Genomic DNA, 17,524 nt, shown 5'->3' on the forward strand with positions numbered 1-17,524 from the left:
GAGATGGATGGCTGGTCCCTTAAAAGCCCCAAACTCCCCGAGAGTTCTCAGCAAAACCCTTTTACAGGAAAAGTGAGGGAGGGGAGGGGTCAGTTGGGGCAAACTTCTTGGTGTTAGATCCTGTGTTCTTGAGGTCAGGTAACAACATTCCTGTAAATCTCAACTGCTGCTGCTGCTGCTAAGTCGCTTTAGTCGTGTCCGATTCTGTGCAACCCCATAGACGGCAGCCCACCAGGCTCCCCCGTCCCTGGGATTCTCCAGGCAAGAACACTGGAGTGGGTTGCCATTTCCTTCTCCAATGCATGAAAGTGAAAAGTGGAAGTGAAGTTGCTCAGTGGTGTCTGACTCTTAGGGACCTCATGGACTGCAGCCCACCAGGCTCCTCGGTCTACGGGATTTTCCAGGCAAGAGTACTGGAGTGGGGTGCCATGCCTTCTCCTAGACAAACATTATTCTCTGCTCTGACAAGAAAGATCACAGTCTCTCGGCAAAACTTTCACTCTCTGAGGTCCAGGTCCTGGCTAAGAGGAGGTATATTCAGTTGGTGGCTCCCTCAGGGCCAGGTTCCCAGCTGTCATTGCTGAGGGAGTCTGGTGCCCAGGACCCAACGGGCCCTCAGGCTCCTCAGGCCGCCCAAATGGTGGGGACCAGGTTACGCGGACTGTGGCTGACATTAGGTCCCAGAGGCAGGAATGGCGGAGAGGTTCACTGCCACCTCAAGGCCTGGGCCGGAGGCCAGTGGGTGAGCTGAAGGGCTCTGGGGAGAAGACTGGGATCTGCCTCTTACGTCACTCAGCCTGATGACCACCACTCCGCTGACTGTAGGCTGAATGAACCAACTGATAGTCGCTCACTAACAGTTGGTCACTTGGGGGAGGGGCCCACTGCAATGCCAACCAATGGCTGAGCAGGACCACCAACGGTCACTCACTGACAGTTGGTCGCTTGGGGGAGGGGCCCACTGCAATGCCAACCAATGGCTGAGCAGGACCACCAATGGTCACTCACTGACAATTGGTCACTTGGGGGAGGGGCCCACTGCACACCAACCAATGGCTGAGCAGGACCACCAACAGTCACTCACTGACAGTTGGTCACCTGGGGGAGGGGCCCACTGCGCACCAACCAATGGCTGAGCAGGACCACCAACGGTCACTCACGGACAGTTGGTCGCTTGGGGGAGAGGCCCAATAAGGTACCAACTGACGACTGAGCAGGACGACTGCTCAGGGCCCACAGGAACCTTCACAAGGTAACCTAGGAGGGGGTTACAGCTTGCACCAAGGCAGCATATTAAGGCTGCCACTCTACTGCAATTAGTCATTATCATGGAAACACAAGTTAAAGGTACAATGAGATACTACTGCACACCACCACAATGGCTAAAGTTGAAAAGGCTGAAAACACCAAGTTTGGGAGAGGATGTGAACAGCCAGAATCCTGAAACACTGCTTGAAGAGTATAAAATGGCACAACACTGGGAACAGACTTTTCGGCAATTAAACAGGCACGTATCCTACGACCTAGAGATCTACTTCTTGGATAGAGAAATTATTACACATGGACATTACAAGACCTGTATGTGTAGGTCTACATACAATAAAAATAAAAACTGGAAATAACCCAAATGTCCATCAACAGAAGTATAAATAAATTACATTACTGTCATACAATGGGACTACTGATACACACAATAATGTGGAAATCAATTTTAAAAACATTAAATTGAGCAAAAGAAGCCAGACATAAAATATTATATGCTGCATGATTCTATATAGATGAAGTTCACGCACAGGCAAAACTAAACTTCACTGATGGAAGCAGAAGAGTCGCTTCCTCCAGGTAAACGGACTAGGGAACTTTTGGGGAGAGGTGAGCGCAATGCTGTATATTGACCTAGATGCTGGTCATCAAGGCACAGACTTCACATTTGTGTACCCTAAATTATACCTCAGCAAAAAACTGTCAGTAGGAAAAAACATTCTAATCGGAACATTTTCCTGCTGACCCAAAGTTCAGATACAGATATTTGTGGTTTCCCTTTAAGAGTAGGTGATTGTTTTCTAGTCCAACCTTTGGCATAACGAACCTGGTGTCATGAAGGGGCTTCTCTGGCATTTAACTCCCAGTTCTTGTGGGGCCAGTTTCTCATCTGCCCGTTACTGCAGAGACAGGCAAACTCCCAAGACAGCAGTAGCATCTGCTCATGAACTTTCTTTCTTGTTAGCTTAGCTATTCATTATTAAGTTTGCTAATTATATCATATACAATATAACCAGGTGTTTGTAGCAAGAGTGTTTCCAAGTTATTCTGGCCATCAGACTGCAGAACCAAAAGACTTAGGCATAATATTTAAGTTAAAAAACCACTAGTATGGGGGTGGTTGTAAATATGTGGGGTCAGGGGTATGTGTTCTCTACATTCAACTTTGCTATGAACCTAAAACTGCTCTAAAAGATAAAGTGTATTAATTAAGAAAAAAATTTACAATATGATACAGTCATTCAGCTCTGAAGTATATATGTAAGAAAAATGAAAAAATACATATCCACACAAATATCTGTACAGAATGTTCATAGCAGCATTATTTGTAATGGTCAAACAGTGGAAACAATGCCAATGTCTGCTGACTGGTCTGAATGAATAAAAAAATATGGTATATACACATGGGATGGAATATTATTCGGCAATAAAAAGAAATAACTGATACAGGCTATAACATGTATGATCCTTAAAAATATACTAAGTGAAAAGAGTCAGTAAAAAAGGAACACACATATAATGCCATATACATGAACTGTCCAGAATTAGGCAAATTTATAGAGAGAAAGTAGATAAGTGTTTGCCCAGGGCTAAAGGAATGGGGGACTTGGGAACTAGGGTGACCCCCTAAGGAATTCAAAGTTTCTTTCTGGTATAATTACAAGGTTACAGATTGATTTTAGGGATGGCTGGCTGCACATCCACTACACATGTGTGGTAATGTTAAGAATGATCAATTGGTGTTAAAAGAAAAATGTGAGTGTTAGTTGCTCAGTCATGTACAATTCTTTGCGACCCAATGGACTATATCCACCAGGCTTCTCTGTCCACAGAATTCTCCAGGCAAGAATACTGGAGTGAGTAACCATTCACTCCCTTCTTCAGGGGATCTTCCCAACCCAGGGACTGACCCGGATCTCCTGCACTGCAGGCAGATTCTTTACCATCTGAGCCACCAGACGGTACACTTTACCCTATTAGTGTTATGGGACTATAAATAATCTCTTTTGCTATTTTTCTAGTTTTATTTAACGTTCAGATAATACGTTAGCAATACGGGGACAGCACATTAAAACGGCACTTGCCTTGTTTTGACAAACACACTTTTATCAAGCAATTCCTCCCAGTAGTAACTTAATAGTAGAAATCTCAGCTTAGGTGCAGTTTAATGAACCTTAATCTTTTGGGAATAAATTTTATAATGAACACTTGCTCATAACTAACACAAACTGTCCAAAAGCAAATTCCCACATGTCTGCTCACTTCTGGCCCATGAATGTAGCTTATGCCTGCATCTCCCACTCACCTCGGAGTAGGCTCAGTAGGAGAGACTGCTCGGTGCATCGTCATGGGCCTTGTGAAATACACCAGATACCCTGTCAAAGGAGACATCACACATGCACATCAAGGTCACTGAGCTGATAGTGGGAAATCTTAAGACGGTACTGGTTAATCTTTTTTCTACTTCAACATACTTGAAGGATAAGACATAGTATTTTAAGTTGCAGGGGCTCATGACTGCAGCCATACTTAAGACAAAGATCAGAATCTCCAGGATCGGGACTTTCCTAGTGGTCCAGGGGTTAGAATCTGCCTTCCAATGCAGGGGATGTGGGTGGTTGGGGAACTAAGATCCCACAGGCCTTGGGGCAACTAAGCCCAAGCACCACAGCCAGAGCACCAGTGTGCTGCAACGAAACCCCAGTGCAGTGCCCCCTAAAAGAATCTCTAGGATCCAGGAGAGACAAGGATGTATGTGGTTTGGGAAAGTTTTCACAGGTGTTTTATATTTCCTACGTACATTCTCAATATTCTGAGTCAAGACTCAAATTCACACTCATCAGAATGAAAAAAGTTAAGACCATAATTCTGCTAAACATTCTTAGAATATGTCTGTAAATGCCAATCCAGCTCAGATAACACTATGATGGAAATCTTTTGAGTTCTCAGGAAATTAAGAAAAATTTTCTGATGGAAATTTTTATAGAGACATTCTTTGTCTCAAATCTAGAATCAGAGAACCAAAAAAGACCTACCTGCCCCACAGAACCTGGCCCCCGATGTTCTGGGAAAGGGAATATTGGCATCCTGGTAGGACCCGTAGGCGGTGGTCACCCGGGCGAATGTTGGTAGGGGCGGCGTGACGGAGTTCGGGAGTGCGAAGGGGTTGCTGGAAGCACTGTCTTCTTGGTTCTGAAATTTTAAAGTCAAAGAGACTGAAACCCATAATCGGTCTTCAAGATGAATTACAAAATAGGATGCATTATTACATGATCAGGGAGCCCAGGACTTTAGGAAGGAGAAAGGAAACAAAAGCCCCAGGCAGAGATAGGTAACAAGGATCCCACCACAAAAGACTCCAGGCAGGAGACGAGCTGGCGCAGGCAGGGCTCCAAACAGCTCTGGTTGCGTTTCACTTTTTGCAGGGAAGTGTCTTTCAGGATCTAGAAAAGGCACAAAACACAGTCAAGAAGAGCAACAAACTTCCTCCTGATTTGCTTTTATTGTGAGAAGCGCTGGAAGCAGTGACGATGCTCGGTGACCAGAGTGTGGCTGTGTCTGAGGCTGCCAACACAACATGCTGCTTTCCACCTGTCCAAGAGGCTCAGAGGCTCAGAGAAGACTCCTTTGTGAATGCTCTTCCAGAAGCCCTTTCCTTTGCCAGGGCACGCACACACGCTGGCTTTGAGATGGCACATTTCTTGTATTAGAATGACCATTCTTCCTTAACAGTGAATTCTACTCCTTGGTTCTCCCCCAGCCCCACCCTCCTCCATGAGAAATCTCAGTACCACTTGGAAGCAACATCCTCCAGTCTGAACTGAAAATGGCTCAAAGTGATACATACACGACAGAGGGAATAGAGTCCATCTTCTTTGTTTCATTTCGGCTGCACTTGCAGCTGTGGGATTCAGTTCCCCAACCAGTGACTGAACCCAGGCCCTTGGCAGTGAGAGCATGGAGTCCTAACCATTTGATTGCCAGCGAATTCCCAGATGTCACTTTAGTGAAAACTGGAAAGTACCTTTTTTTTGATCCTTTAAAAATATAAAATCTGACATTTTAAAGTACATGCTATAGGTATCAGAGAAGGCAATGGCGACCCACTCCAATACTCTTGCCTGGAAAATCCCATGGACAGAGGAGCCTGGTAGGCTGCAGTCCATGGGGTCTCGAAGAGTCAGACACGACTGAGTGACTTTGCTTTCACTTTTCACTTTCATGCACTGGAGAAGGCAATGGCAACCCACTCCAGTGTTCTTGCCTGGAGAATCCCAGGGACGGGGGAGCCTGGTGGGCTGCCGTCTATGGGGTCGCACCGAATTGGACACGACTAAAGCGACTTAGCAGCAGCAGCTATGGGTATAAACTGACATACACATACTGAAGACAGGCATGCAAATTGGACCTGGGCTGTCTAACACAGAAGTCATTACCCACATGGGGCTACTAAGCACAGCTCGGCCAGTCTGGACCAAGATGTATCGTGAACACAAAACTTACACCAAAAGCTGCAGGCTTAGGATAAGAAAGGGAAAAAAAGAGAAAGCTATCTCAATAATGTTTATATTGCTTACATGTTGATATGATAACACTTTGGATATACTAGATTAAATAAAAATATTACTGAAATTAATCTACCTATTACTTTTTTTTAGGATGGCTACTAGAAAATTGAAAATTCCATGCAGTCTACATTTCATTTCTATTGGATACCACTGAACTAGACCTTTAAAGCACTTCCTTATCCTATCGTTTTTATACCAATAGAAAAATCTCTTATTTTATGTGTTCAAATGAGGCAACAAAATGTTCAGATTACCAGGACAAGATGTCAAATACCACAAAACCTGAGTAATTAGCATTTCAGAGACTCTTACGAAGCTTAAAGTTTCCTGGTTACCTATCATACCCCAAGAAGATGGAACAATCAAGTGAGTATAATACAAACTAGGCAAAAATGAACAGCAATCAGGTCAAGCTGGTGCCCTTAGGACATTCTCACTGATTTCACATATGATGCCGCTCAGATGGAAGAAGGCATATCATCCTAGCTTGAGGGCCATTTTTACGAGGATTCCACCTGATCAGCTCTGTGTGAACTGACAGATCAAGTTTCCGAACCTATCCAGGTCAAGATGAAACGCCAGGCTGTTAGGGGAAGCCCACCCTGGCCAGGCACCGTAGTAACCACTTGCATGAGTTGTTTTATGACAGGAGGCCCTGATAAGGAACACAGAACTAATAAGCCACCGGCAACCGGAAGAGTGCAGGAAAGGTCAAAAGGAGACACCAGGTGTCCGACCACCTCCCAGAATCCTTCTCGCTGCATCCATCTTGGCTGAACAAGGCAGGCACCACCAGGAAGGACTCTGAGCCAGAATGGCTGGCTAAAGACAATCCAGAAACCCATCACCGTAAAACCAAGACTGCAAGTCATGTAGCAGAGCAGTTCTCCTGGGTTCCCTTACCCTCCTGCTCTCCTCCCAGGCGCCCTTCCCAATAAAATCTCTTGCTTTTGTCAGCACGTGTCTCCTCAGACAATTCATTTCCAAGTGTTAGACAAGAGCCCAGTTTCAGGCCCTGGAAGGGGTGCCCCTACTGCAACAAAGCTATTCCCCTTCATTCAGGCACCACAGTCATATCATACACCCCACCTAACTTGTCCCAACTTGTCCAGCAAGCCAGCCTCACTCTAAGTGACAACATCTCTTCTTATGGAACAGATATTTTTAATGACCTTAAATACTTTTTTTTTTCTGATTAGAAATTATCTTGTAGCTTCAGAATATATTTTGCCTATAGTTTCCAAATAAATGAAGTTGTACTGTATTAAGCTGGGATCTCATAGCTTTAATGAGATCTGTGAGCAGGTTATATGCAATTACAGAACTGCCTGTTATTTACATGCACTATTTCTGAAGTTACATGCAACATCTGTGCCAGTTTTTCTGCAAAAGGGTCTATGATTTCCATTAGACTTTCAAAGGGGGGCAGGTCCCTGACCCAAAGAGATTAAGAAACAACACTCGGGATTCTCTACACAAAAAGAATACAACTGTTAAAACTCAAGTGAGGAAGGACAGATGACGTCCAAATCTTAACAAAGGTGTTTTCATTCAACTTTACTACTCAACTCAGACCCTGAGGACGTCAGAGAGGACTTGCACGCACAGAGGCCCACCTTGAGCAGCTTCGCTTTCATGGTGGACGTGATGGTGGTGGGGTTGATGAACTGGAAGGAGGGGGCGGCGTGGTTTGGGTACTGCGCAGGGAACTTCACCAGCATCTTGACGCGGTGACTGCTGCAGTGCACCGACACTGTGCAGCTCCTGTCTGCTGCGTCCATCTGCGGGGGACCAATCAAGAGCTGCTTTAGGAACGAACTGCAAAGGGTCTTCAGAGGCAAACAGGTTTAAATAAGGTAACAGAATGCTCTAGGTTGCTGGTAACAGAGTCAAGGGAGAGAGTCTCCCAAGACAAATAATAGCGAAGGTGTGGACAACTCTTTTTTCAAAATGGGTTTTTAATTATAGCACTGGTTTAATAAGCTCAAAGTGTTCTGACTTAGAAAAGCTTCATCTCGAAGCTGTGAGATAGGCTGAAACTTGTTATATTTATTTGGAGATGGGAAAACAAGCAGGAAGATGTTAAAAACCTCACTCAAGTTAAAAGCACTCCTGGGAAAATCCATAGAGACTGAAAAAAGTTAAGTGTCTATCAGCCAGGCGCTGGGGAGAAAGGAAACAGGAAGATGCTGCGAAGGGATGTAGGATTTCTTTGGCGATGATGAAAAACACTCTGAAAGTAGCAGTGGTGATGATTTGTAAATCATGGGTTTGTAAATGTACTAAAAACCATTAAATTATACACTTTAAAAGGGTGAGTTGTGTGGTATGTGATTTTATTCTGTTTTATTTTATATTCTTTTATGGCTGTGCCTCGCAGCATGTGGGATCTTAGTCCCCCAATCAGGGATTGAACCTCTGCCCACCACGGCAGATGCACGGAGTCTTAACCACTGGACCACCAGAGAAGTCCCTTCCGGTAATTTTTAAAAAGCAGTCCTGGGAAAGGAACCAAACTCTCCTTCTTGGGCTAGATCACTGGGCAGCCCAGCTGTTCTCAGCTGGGACAGAGGGAACACAACTGAGTTGACAGAGATAACCAGTCCACCAGAGAGGCCATTATCCCTTTCAATTTCTTGTAGTGCCAACTAGAGACGGCAGCTGGGGGGACAGTGAAAAGAGCCACACGTGCGGGGAGCCTGGAGACTGGGATTCAAACACCTGCTCAGCTCGGACAAGTTACTCCATTTCTTAGTGTCTCTATTTCCTCGTCTGTAAAGTGGGGATAAGACCACTTAATTCAGAGCTGCTTTAAAGGCCAAAGGAGACAACTAAGTGCGCAGACCCAGCCCTACTGTTAATGGAATCTGGGCAAAAGCAAAACTCATCAAGTTTAAAACTCCTTCGACTCAGTTCTCTGAAGCCAAGTGTTTCAATACCCACCCTAAAGGAAAAATGTAAATAAGCGTCTCCAAATTAAATGAACAAAGAGGCTGGGTCACCTTCTTACTTTGAATCTAAACCACCAAGGAAATAACCAACTGCTAAGGCAAGCACAAAGAACCTTGGAGAATAAGGAGGTTGGCTTTCAAACTCAGCCCTGCCATTAACTTCACCAGCAGCCTCCGCCAAAACACTAAACCTTCCCAGATCTGAGCACCTTCACATAGGGTCAAATAAGTGTTGGAGCATCTAAGGAGATTTTAAGACATACGAGCATCCGTTTATCCCTTAGTTCATCTTATGAGAGCACAATAGCATAAAGGGGAAAAAAACTTGTATTTGTTAAAACATTTCTTTCTTTAAAATAGATGGGAATGGCTTCCCTGGTGGCGCAAGTGGTAAAGACTCCACCTGCCAATGAAGCAGACGCAAGAAACGAGGGTTCGATCTCTGGGTTGGGAAGATCCCCTGGACTAGGAAATGGCAACCCACTCCAGTATTCTTGCCTGGAAAATTCCATGGGGTTGCTAAGAGTCGGACACAACTGAACAACTAACAGTTGTTAGTTAACAGTTAATTATTTCTTTACAAAACCGAAACAAGAAAGCAAGGACACAGACTTCCCTGTTAAAGCAGAAAAGCCATTTGCTAGCCCAAATCATGGCTGAAACAGTCCCCTCGGCCACCAACCGCAAGCACGAGAGACAGAAAACCTGAGCACCTCCACGTTCACATTGCGAATCTGCACGTTGATCAGAGAGAACTCCTGCTGCAGAGTCTGAGGCAGGCCCGGCTGCTCTGATTTCTTCTCCTCCAAGAGACTGCTTGGGGGGTCTTCCTTTAAGACTAGCGGGAGAGACAGGGTCACTTATTGGAAAACATTTCTGAAATGCATTCAGAGAGCAGTTCTGGGGTATCTACCACAACTCAGAGATGCAGAGAGGGGCACCATAACTAGAACATCGGGGTGACCAATTACCTTCTTCCTCCCCATGGCTGGAGTTGTGCTGGTGATCTGTGTCCTGGGTGTGAAGGATCTTCTCAGGTTCCGGGAGAAGGGCAATGCTCTCAATAAACTCATCAACACCATCTAAGATGTCATTTGCACAAAGCTGCAAAGGAGAGAAATGTTAGCCCCAAACCAATACAATCAAAATGGGTTTTGCCCATACCCTACTCTCCCTGGTTAAACACACAGGAAAACAGACTATTATTCTACCCCAGAAAATGTTTTATCAGGTTCATAGTTTTTGAAAATCTCAGAAAACCTTTTAAACTTCAAGCTTTGATGGAGTTATTAAGCCAGCCAAGAGCAAAAATATAACTTAAAAGCATTTGGAGCATATGGTACTTTCTGGAGGAAAAAAATTTAAACAGCAGTAAGATGATGATATTTCACCAAAATGCTCAAGAGTGACTTGGTCCTAAGCAGTTTAGCAAATCTGTCTCGGCATTTTCTATCCACTGTGCACAGAGCGCTGTGTGGGATGGAATATAAGTGAGACATCATTCCCACCTTCAAGGAACTTTGCCACTGGAGGAGAAGACAGAACCCCGTAACGGGGCAGGGCAAAGTGAGGGCCAGGAAAGCAATTTGCACCTGGGACCACGGTGCTTCACGTAGGCACAGATACAGTTTATGGGGCACAGACTGGAAAGGGCTTCACACAACAGGTGTTGCTGACGAACGTGCAGGACTCTGCCCTGTGCCAGGGTAGATTCCCTAGCCCATTGGTGAAAGAAAGAAAGGAAACCCCCAGGCCACCTTCTCAGTACTCTAACCCACACTATCTTAGGCCAGGGCAAGAGGGAAAAAAGACATTCACAGGTTTTGCATCCTTGAAGTTCTGACACTGACACTGGCTCCTGAAGACCTCAAAGCCTCAGTATAGTAAACCCAAGCCACTTGGCCAACCAGCCAGTACGTATTAAACATCTATCACATATCCTCTAACTTCTGCAACTACCAAATCTTTTAAGTTTCTGGCATATCCCGTTAACATTCTTCCACAACAACACTGAATACATACCCTTTGCATCTGGGAATCCACCCGCCACATTCTCAAGGTCTGATCCCGTGACCACGTAACCAGTTGGTAGTCCTTGGACCCTGGAAATCACCAGATAAGAATCCTGATGTTTTCCTGGATTCAACATCAAATTTGTTCCAGGTTGAGATAGAGGGAGATTCATTCATTCATTCATTCGTCCATTTAACAAATATTTATGGAACACCTCCTATATGCCAGGCACTGTTCTAAGTACTAGGACTACAATATGAATCAAGAATCTGTCTTTACAGATCTCACATTCAAATGGTGGAAACAGACAAACACACAACAGCATGCCCGGTGGTGAGAGAGTTGTTAAAAAACACTGTGGGATAACTGGATAGAGACTGACAGGGGAACCATTTTTAGACAGGACTTCTCATAGGAAGTCACATTTGAGCAGAACCTTAAACAAAGTGAAATAAAAGCCGGCAAATTAGCAGGCGAAGAGTGATGCTAGAATTTAAGGTCTCACTGAACTTTCACCTCCACAAATGTTCTATCTTTTCTGTTCCAGAGGAGCTGGGAACGAATAGGCTGTCTGTAAAACATACTGCTTTAAATGCATCATGACATCTTACTGTTTAAAAGAATTTTTTGGTAAATTGTTATTTACCAAATCTCTTGTATTTGTTAAAACATTTCTTTCTTTAGACTAGATGGGAATGGCTTCCCTGGTGGCGCAAGTGGTAAAGAATCCCCCTGCCAATCCAGCAGATACAAGGGACGGGGGTTCGATCCCTGGGTTGGGAAGATTTTACACATCTCGTAATAGAAGGAATAATCGATCTTTATTAGTCTTAACTGAATTTGTATTTCCACACAACAGGGCTAGTCAAAGGGAAATTACTCTAACAAGGTTCAAGGTGGTTTCTAAAAGAGCTTTATGGAAGATCAGGACATTTCAGGGTGATTCTGTAGTATCCAGAATCTTCTTTATGGTTATCTTCAGAGAGTAAACAACCTGGAAATAATTTCATCTGACTCCCTCATTTTATGCATGGGGAAACAGGCAACAGAGAACAGTAAGGGCCAAAAGTTCCTTCTCTGGGATCAGGGGAAGGGATGGTTAGGGAGTTTGGGATGGACATGTACACACTGCTATATTTAAGACGAATGACCAACAAGGACCTGCTGTATACCACAGGGAATTCTGCTCAAGTCCAGCCTGGATGGGAGAGGGGTTTAATGGAGAATAGATACTTGTATATGTATGGTTGGGTCCCTTTGCTGTCCACCTGAAACTGTCACACTTAGTCAGGTATACTTCAATACAAAAATAAAAGTTTACCAAAAAACGTTCCTTCTCTTTGTCACTGCCTTCAGCCAAGCCTTCACTCAATGTTTTAATACATTCCTGTGCACAACAAGCAAGACAGCAAGTATTCTGAGCTACTGCCTGTCATAAGTCCCACCATCCAGCCCATGTCCATAGCAACAATTTTCTGACTCTACAGCCAGCCTCTTTTCTCTTTTGGGGGGCAAGCCACAGGGCACCTGGGATCTTAGTTCCCTGACCAGGGATTGAACTCGCACCGCCTGCTTTGGAAGCACAGTCTTCTATGTTCTGGAGCACCAGGGACGTCCCCTCCAGCCTCTTTTCATGTCTCTGATATTGAAGAAAAGTTATGCCTAATTCCGTTCTAAACCCAATTCCTCTACTTGGGCCTTTGGCCCTATTCCCTCCCATTTTCAAAAGACCTTTGCTTTCCTATATACTCCCTTTTTTCATCTTCTCCTTGCCTTCAAATCAAGAGGGATGCAGCCTCTGCCCTTGCCTCTGAAGGCAACCTCATTCACAAAACCAGTTCCTGCTGCCTCTGTTTCTGCTGTCTTATAATCAGGCTTCCCTCCTCAATGTGCTTTTGGAACTGTTCTCTTAATGATTATATGGCTTCCTATCTATACCTACTTACACAATTAAGTGCTTCTCTTATTCTGCATGGAGATCCTTCAGCAAAACCTGAAACCAATGACCTCCGCTTCCTTCACGAAGCATCCTTTTCCGTGGACCACAACATCCTGATTCTCTTCCTACCTCTGAGAGGTCCTTCACCACAGTGAAAACCAACATCAAAGTCTGAGGTGGGCCAATAAAAAATGACTAAGAGGACATGGCAGCAAAAACAAAATGGAACATCATTAGGTTGAGAAAGAAAGAAAATATAAGAATGCATGAAGGATGATTATATTTATAAAAGGTTCAAAAGCAAATAAACCTAAACTATTTTTAGGGATGCAGGAATGGGTAGTAAAACTATAAACAAGATAACAGAAGTCATATCGTAAATGTTAGGACAGTGTTTACCTCTAGGGAAGGGAAAGAATTGTGATCAGGAAGCTTCTGATTTCTAGCAATGTTCTCTTTCTTGACCTTGGTGGTACTCAGATTTTCACTTTATAAACTGTACATATTTTATGTAATTTTGTACATGATGTATCTCACAATATAGGGAGTTTAGAAAAAAAAAAACACCTATAACTTGTACTCAAAATTTCACTACTGGCTAGAACAGCCCTAATTTATACAATTCACCCTGCCAGCTCACAGATGACATAGACAACTGAAAATGGGCTGTTAAAATACTTTTGACTGCAATCCAAAACTATAGGCCAACCTCTCCCTGTCAAATCATGGGGAAACTCTGTCGTCTCTTTTCTATGGCAAAGTGCAAGAGAATGTGTTGAAAGCTGAAGTCAAGCATGGAAATGGATGGGAGAGAGACCAAGCAGCCTCACGTTTCTAGAAGCAGGAGAGATTATAGAAATGAAGATGGGAAAATCAAGAGGATCATCAAAAGCGTCCTTTCAAAAACAATCCTGGAAGAGGCTTGTGAGGGTCACAAACTTGGGATAAGATGTCTGGTCTAATCCCAGGCCCACTAAAGACCTCTCCTGGACTCTGGACAAGTCACACCACTCCACTGCCTGGGGCTTTCCTTCTGTGATACAGAAAGGCCACGAAATTTACTTGTGGTCTGGAGAACATTTAGAGAGCGTGGCAGTAAGATCTCAAGGCAAGGGAGGCTGCAGCTAAACTCACCAAGTGCCTCGGCAGAGGCAGACGAGAGTAACTGCTCACTGGCCGTTACTGCTTCTGCCCAGAAGAGATTGCATCACTTCTGTCCATGTCTCAGGAGCCAAGTGGGTTACATGGCCAAACCTGTCTTCAAGGGGATGGGAGGTGAAACAGCCCTCTGTGTTTGTGAAGAGAACTGGGAATATGTGGTGGGTGGTACTGATGATGACTTTGCATCACCCTCATCAACACAGCGGGAAGGTGCAAGAGCCAGGGTTTTCAGAGTGTCGTGACCCTGGAGTTTTTCAGCTCTGGAAGTGACCCAACAGCAAAGCTACCAACCTCTTAGAAGCCCCTTCCAGGCAGGAGAGAGACTGCACAGAACGCAAGAGAAAAAGATGGGCCTGGGGTGGAACCACAGCCACACACCCTATCACCCATCTACAATTAGGGGCAGGGGAACCCTGACTCCTGCTCGAAGCCAGCCCTGTTTCCACATCCTCCCCTTCGATCATGCAGCCCACCCTGACGGGAGCTGGAGGAAACTGGCCAGCGGTCTCCCACCCACCTTCCTTCTGTTTCCTCCACTGGAACTCCAGCACCACGTCATCGTGGCCCACGAAGGTATGGACTGGGGTGTTCAAGTCAAAGACATTCCACAAGAGCAGGCTGTTCTCCCTGCGCAGCTGGGGAACCATCACCGTCACCAACCCGTTGCTGAAAGGCTGCGGCGAGAAAGGGAAGAGCAGGCATCATTCCAGGGGGCATCCGCTGAGCCCTGAGTTACCCAGCTTGGAGTTCTCGCCTAACTTTAACAAATTAGACCTGGGGAACATTTTTCCAAATACCGTAAGCTAATGTCTACTTTTCGCTGGCTTTTCTTTCTTTACTGAAGGAAAGGACCACAGCAAGTAAAAGGTAAAGTTAGGCCAAATAACTGGAGAAGAATGTTTTTTAATGTAAAATAAGCAAATGGCTCTGGAGGCTGCACCCTGGAACATACTGTTTCATACCCTAGCTCCTCTCACAAGACCCCGAGAGTTACTGAGTGCTTTCCTGGAATGAGGGTACAAGGCACACGGCAGGTGACTTGGGACAGCAAACAGCCCTGCCCTGTGGAAATGTACCAGAAGCACTCCGTCCATGTGAAGCAGCACCTTCCCATGGCCCCCGAGACCACAGCCTTTCAAAAGAATTGAGTGTCCATGGCGCAGTTGTGTCCAGCTCTTTGCAACCCCATGGACTGTAGCCCACCAGGCTCCTCTGTCCATGGAATTCTCCAGGCAAGAATACTGGAGTGGGTTGCCATTCCCTTCTCCAGGGCATCTTCCTGACCCAGGAATCGAACCCTGGTCTCTTGCCCTGCAGATGGATTCTTTGCCATCAGAGCCACCAGGGAAACCCATTTCAAAGGAAAACCTTTCCATTTCAGGACTAACACATCCCACTTATCAACACCAATCTGTGCAGTAGCTAAGAAGCCCATTTGGTTGATATGCAGACTCTGTTCTCTAAGGAATAAACCACAGCCACCTAAAAGAGCATATTTACCTTCGCCTGCTCTCCTGGCAGCACTCTGAACTTTTCTGTTTATTTTTTAAAGCAAACGTATTAATCCAGAGAAGTATTTCAATTCACAAGAACAACGTCTGACTTCTTCCCAAGTGCTCCCAGATGTGAAGGCCAGTTAATACCCCAATTACCTTCTGCACTCCACGACGCCCCAGGGAACAGCCTGATGTATAAAGGAACCTTTACTCACCCTTGGGCTCCCTTTCAAGTTGACACTAAAGGAAATATATCATCTCTGATCAGCAGCAGTCAATGTGGCAAAACAGACGGAAGTTTGATAAGAGCCTACCCACTATATCTGCACCATTTTATGGTTGACACTTTTTCATACGGGGCTGTTTTTCAAAGAGAGAGCACACTGTACTGGTAGTAATACCACCGGACTGGACACTAAAGAATAGTGGAATTTACCACGATTTCAAAAAAGAGCAAGGAATATTAAAAACTATTCATATTTGACACAGGAGGAAGTTACTACTCAAAAAACATCAAGCGGCTTGTCCAAGGCCACACAAATATCAAACGGCTCATTGCAGCACTATTCACAAAAGCCAAGATAGAGAAACAACCTACTGTCCGTCAACGGATAAAAACACGGAACCTACACAATGGAATATTACCCAGCCATGAAAAAGAAGGAGATCCTGCCGTCTGTCACGGCACAGGTAGACCCTGAGGGCATAGATGAGTCAGAAAGAGGACAGATACTCCATGGTGTTATTTATGTGCAGAATCTAAAAAGCAGAACTCAGAGAGACGGAGAGTAGAATGGTGGCTACCAGGGGCTGGGAAGTGGAAGAAATGGGGAGATGCTGGTCAAAAGGTACAAGCTTTTGGTTGTAAGATGAATGAGCTCTGGGGATCTAATGTACAGTGTGATGATTATGGTCAGTAATACCACATGGTATACTTGAGAGGTGCAAGAGAATATGACCTTAAATGTTCTTATCACAAAAAAGAAGGGGTAATTATGCTAAGTGATGGAAGTGTTAATAAATGCTATAATGGTACGGCATTTATAGGAGTATAAATGCTATACTGCAGTAGATTATATATAGTGGCATTATAGTGATAACTGTCTGGCAATACACAAATGTAACATGTCAACATGTTGCATAACTTGAACTTTCATCATGTGATATGTCAATTATATCTCAATAAAGCTGGAAAAAAATTAAATGGGATTGCTGGGCCCTAAACCCAGATCTTCTGGATCTAAAGCCAGAGTCCCTTCCAGCACAATTCACTGACCTCCAGCCTCTCAGCCCTCCAGCTCACCCTCCTCTTCACCCTTACTGACCACCTTTACTCTGCCCAGCACCCAGCCCAGCTAGTCCATCGACGCTAGTACAGAGTCTCACCCAACGTTCCAAGGCAAAGTTTTAAACAGATAACAGCTTTTATGCTGTCATTACCACCTTTGTCCCACCCCTAAACCAAGTCAGAAGGAGAAAACCACCTCACAAAGAAAATAAGAGAAAATGTGGCTGGCCCCTCACGTGCAGAACACCGAGATAATATTTCCAAGTGAGAGGAAGGGCAGCTCACTCACAGTGTATCTGGCCTTCCAGACAGGCACCTGGCAAGGAAGAATGTTGAGGTATTTCCGAGGCTGGCGGTAATCCCAGAACTGGAAGAAAGAAGCAGGATAATTTGTGAAATAAATGCCATTAAAAAAACAAAAACAAACCTCAACTATTGAAAAAGCAGAGCCTTTGAATTCCTTGCTTTCTGTCCTCTTAGACAGACTCAGCAGTGCCTCTGAGTCAGCCCCCAGGACCATGCTCCTATGACAGAGATGCAAAGAAAACGCCCCTTTCACACTTAGAAACATTACCGGTGAAACACAGACTTCATGAGGATCAGTCCTCCAGGCAGATCACTGCCAGTGTGCCTATTAAACCCCCTTCCCAGTTGGAAGGTAAAAGCAACTTTTTCATCCTGCATCACTATATACCACTTAGAGGAATTTAACTAACTATTGGGTTGGCAAAAAAAAAAAGTTTATTTTAAAGTTTTTCTATGACATCTTATGGAAAAACCTGAACAAACTTTTAGGCCAACCCAATACTAATCCGCTTCCCTGGTGGCTCAGACGGTAAAGATTC

The 17,524-nt window shown here is 44.7% G+C and overlaps 1 protein-coding gene across 3 annotated transcripts in view; it reads right to left on the reverse strand.

Moving 5' to 3' along the window:
* The window catches only part of WDR59 (WD repeat domain 59), an 82,192-nt gene that overhangs the window by 25,908 nt on the left and 38,760 nt on the right, over positions 1 to 17,524 (reverse strand). For all 3 annotated transcript variants that reach the window (XM_052655806.1, XM_052655809.1, XM_052655808.1), the window contains 9 exons: positions 16,969 to 17,046; positions 14,413 to 14,569; positions 10,805 to 10,884; positions 9,754 to 9,886; positions 9,496 to 9,620; positions 7,448 to 7,612; positions 4,611 to 4,706; positions 4,299 to 4,455; positions 3,569 to 3,638 (listed from right to left, as the gene is read on the reverse strand). In XM_052655806.1, coding sequence (XP_052511766.1) covers positions 3,569 to 3,638; positions 4,299 to 4,455; positions 4,611 to 4,706; positions 7,448 to 7,612; positions 9,496 to 9,620; positions 9,754 to 9,886; positions 10,805 to 10,884; positions 14,413 to 14,569; positions 16,969 to 17,046 — 1,061 coding nt within the window. The remainder of the gene's footprint in view (positions 1 to 3,568; positions 3,639 to 4,298; positions 4,456 to 4,610; positions 4,707 to 7,447; positions 7,613 to 9,495; positions 9,621 to 9,753; positions 9,887 to 10,804; positions 10,885 to 14,412; positions 14,570 to 16,968; positions 17,047 to 17,524) is intronic.

The sequence above is a fragment of the Budorcas taxicolor genome, chromosome 18 (assembly GCF_023091745.1).
Source record: "Budorcas taxicolor isolate Tak-1 chromosome 18, Takin1.1, whole genome shotgun sequence".
NCBI lineage: Eukaryota > Metazoa > Chordata > Mammalia > Artiodactyla > Bovidae > Budorcas > Budorcas taxicolor.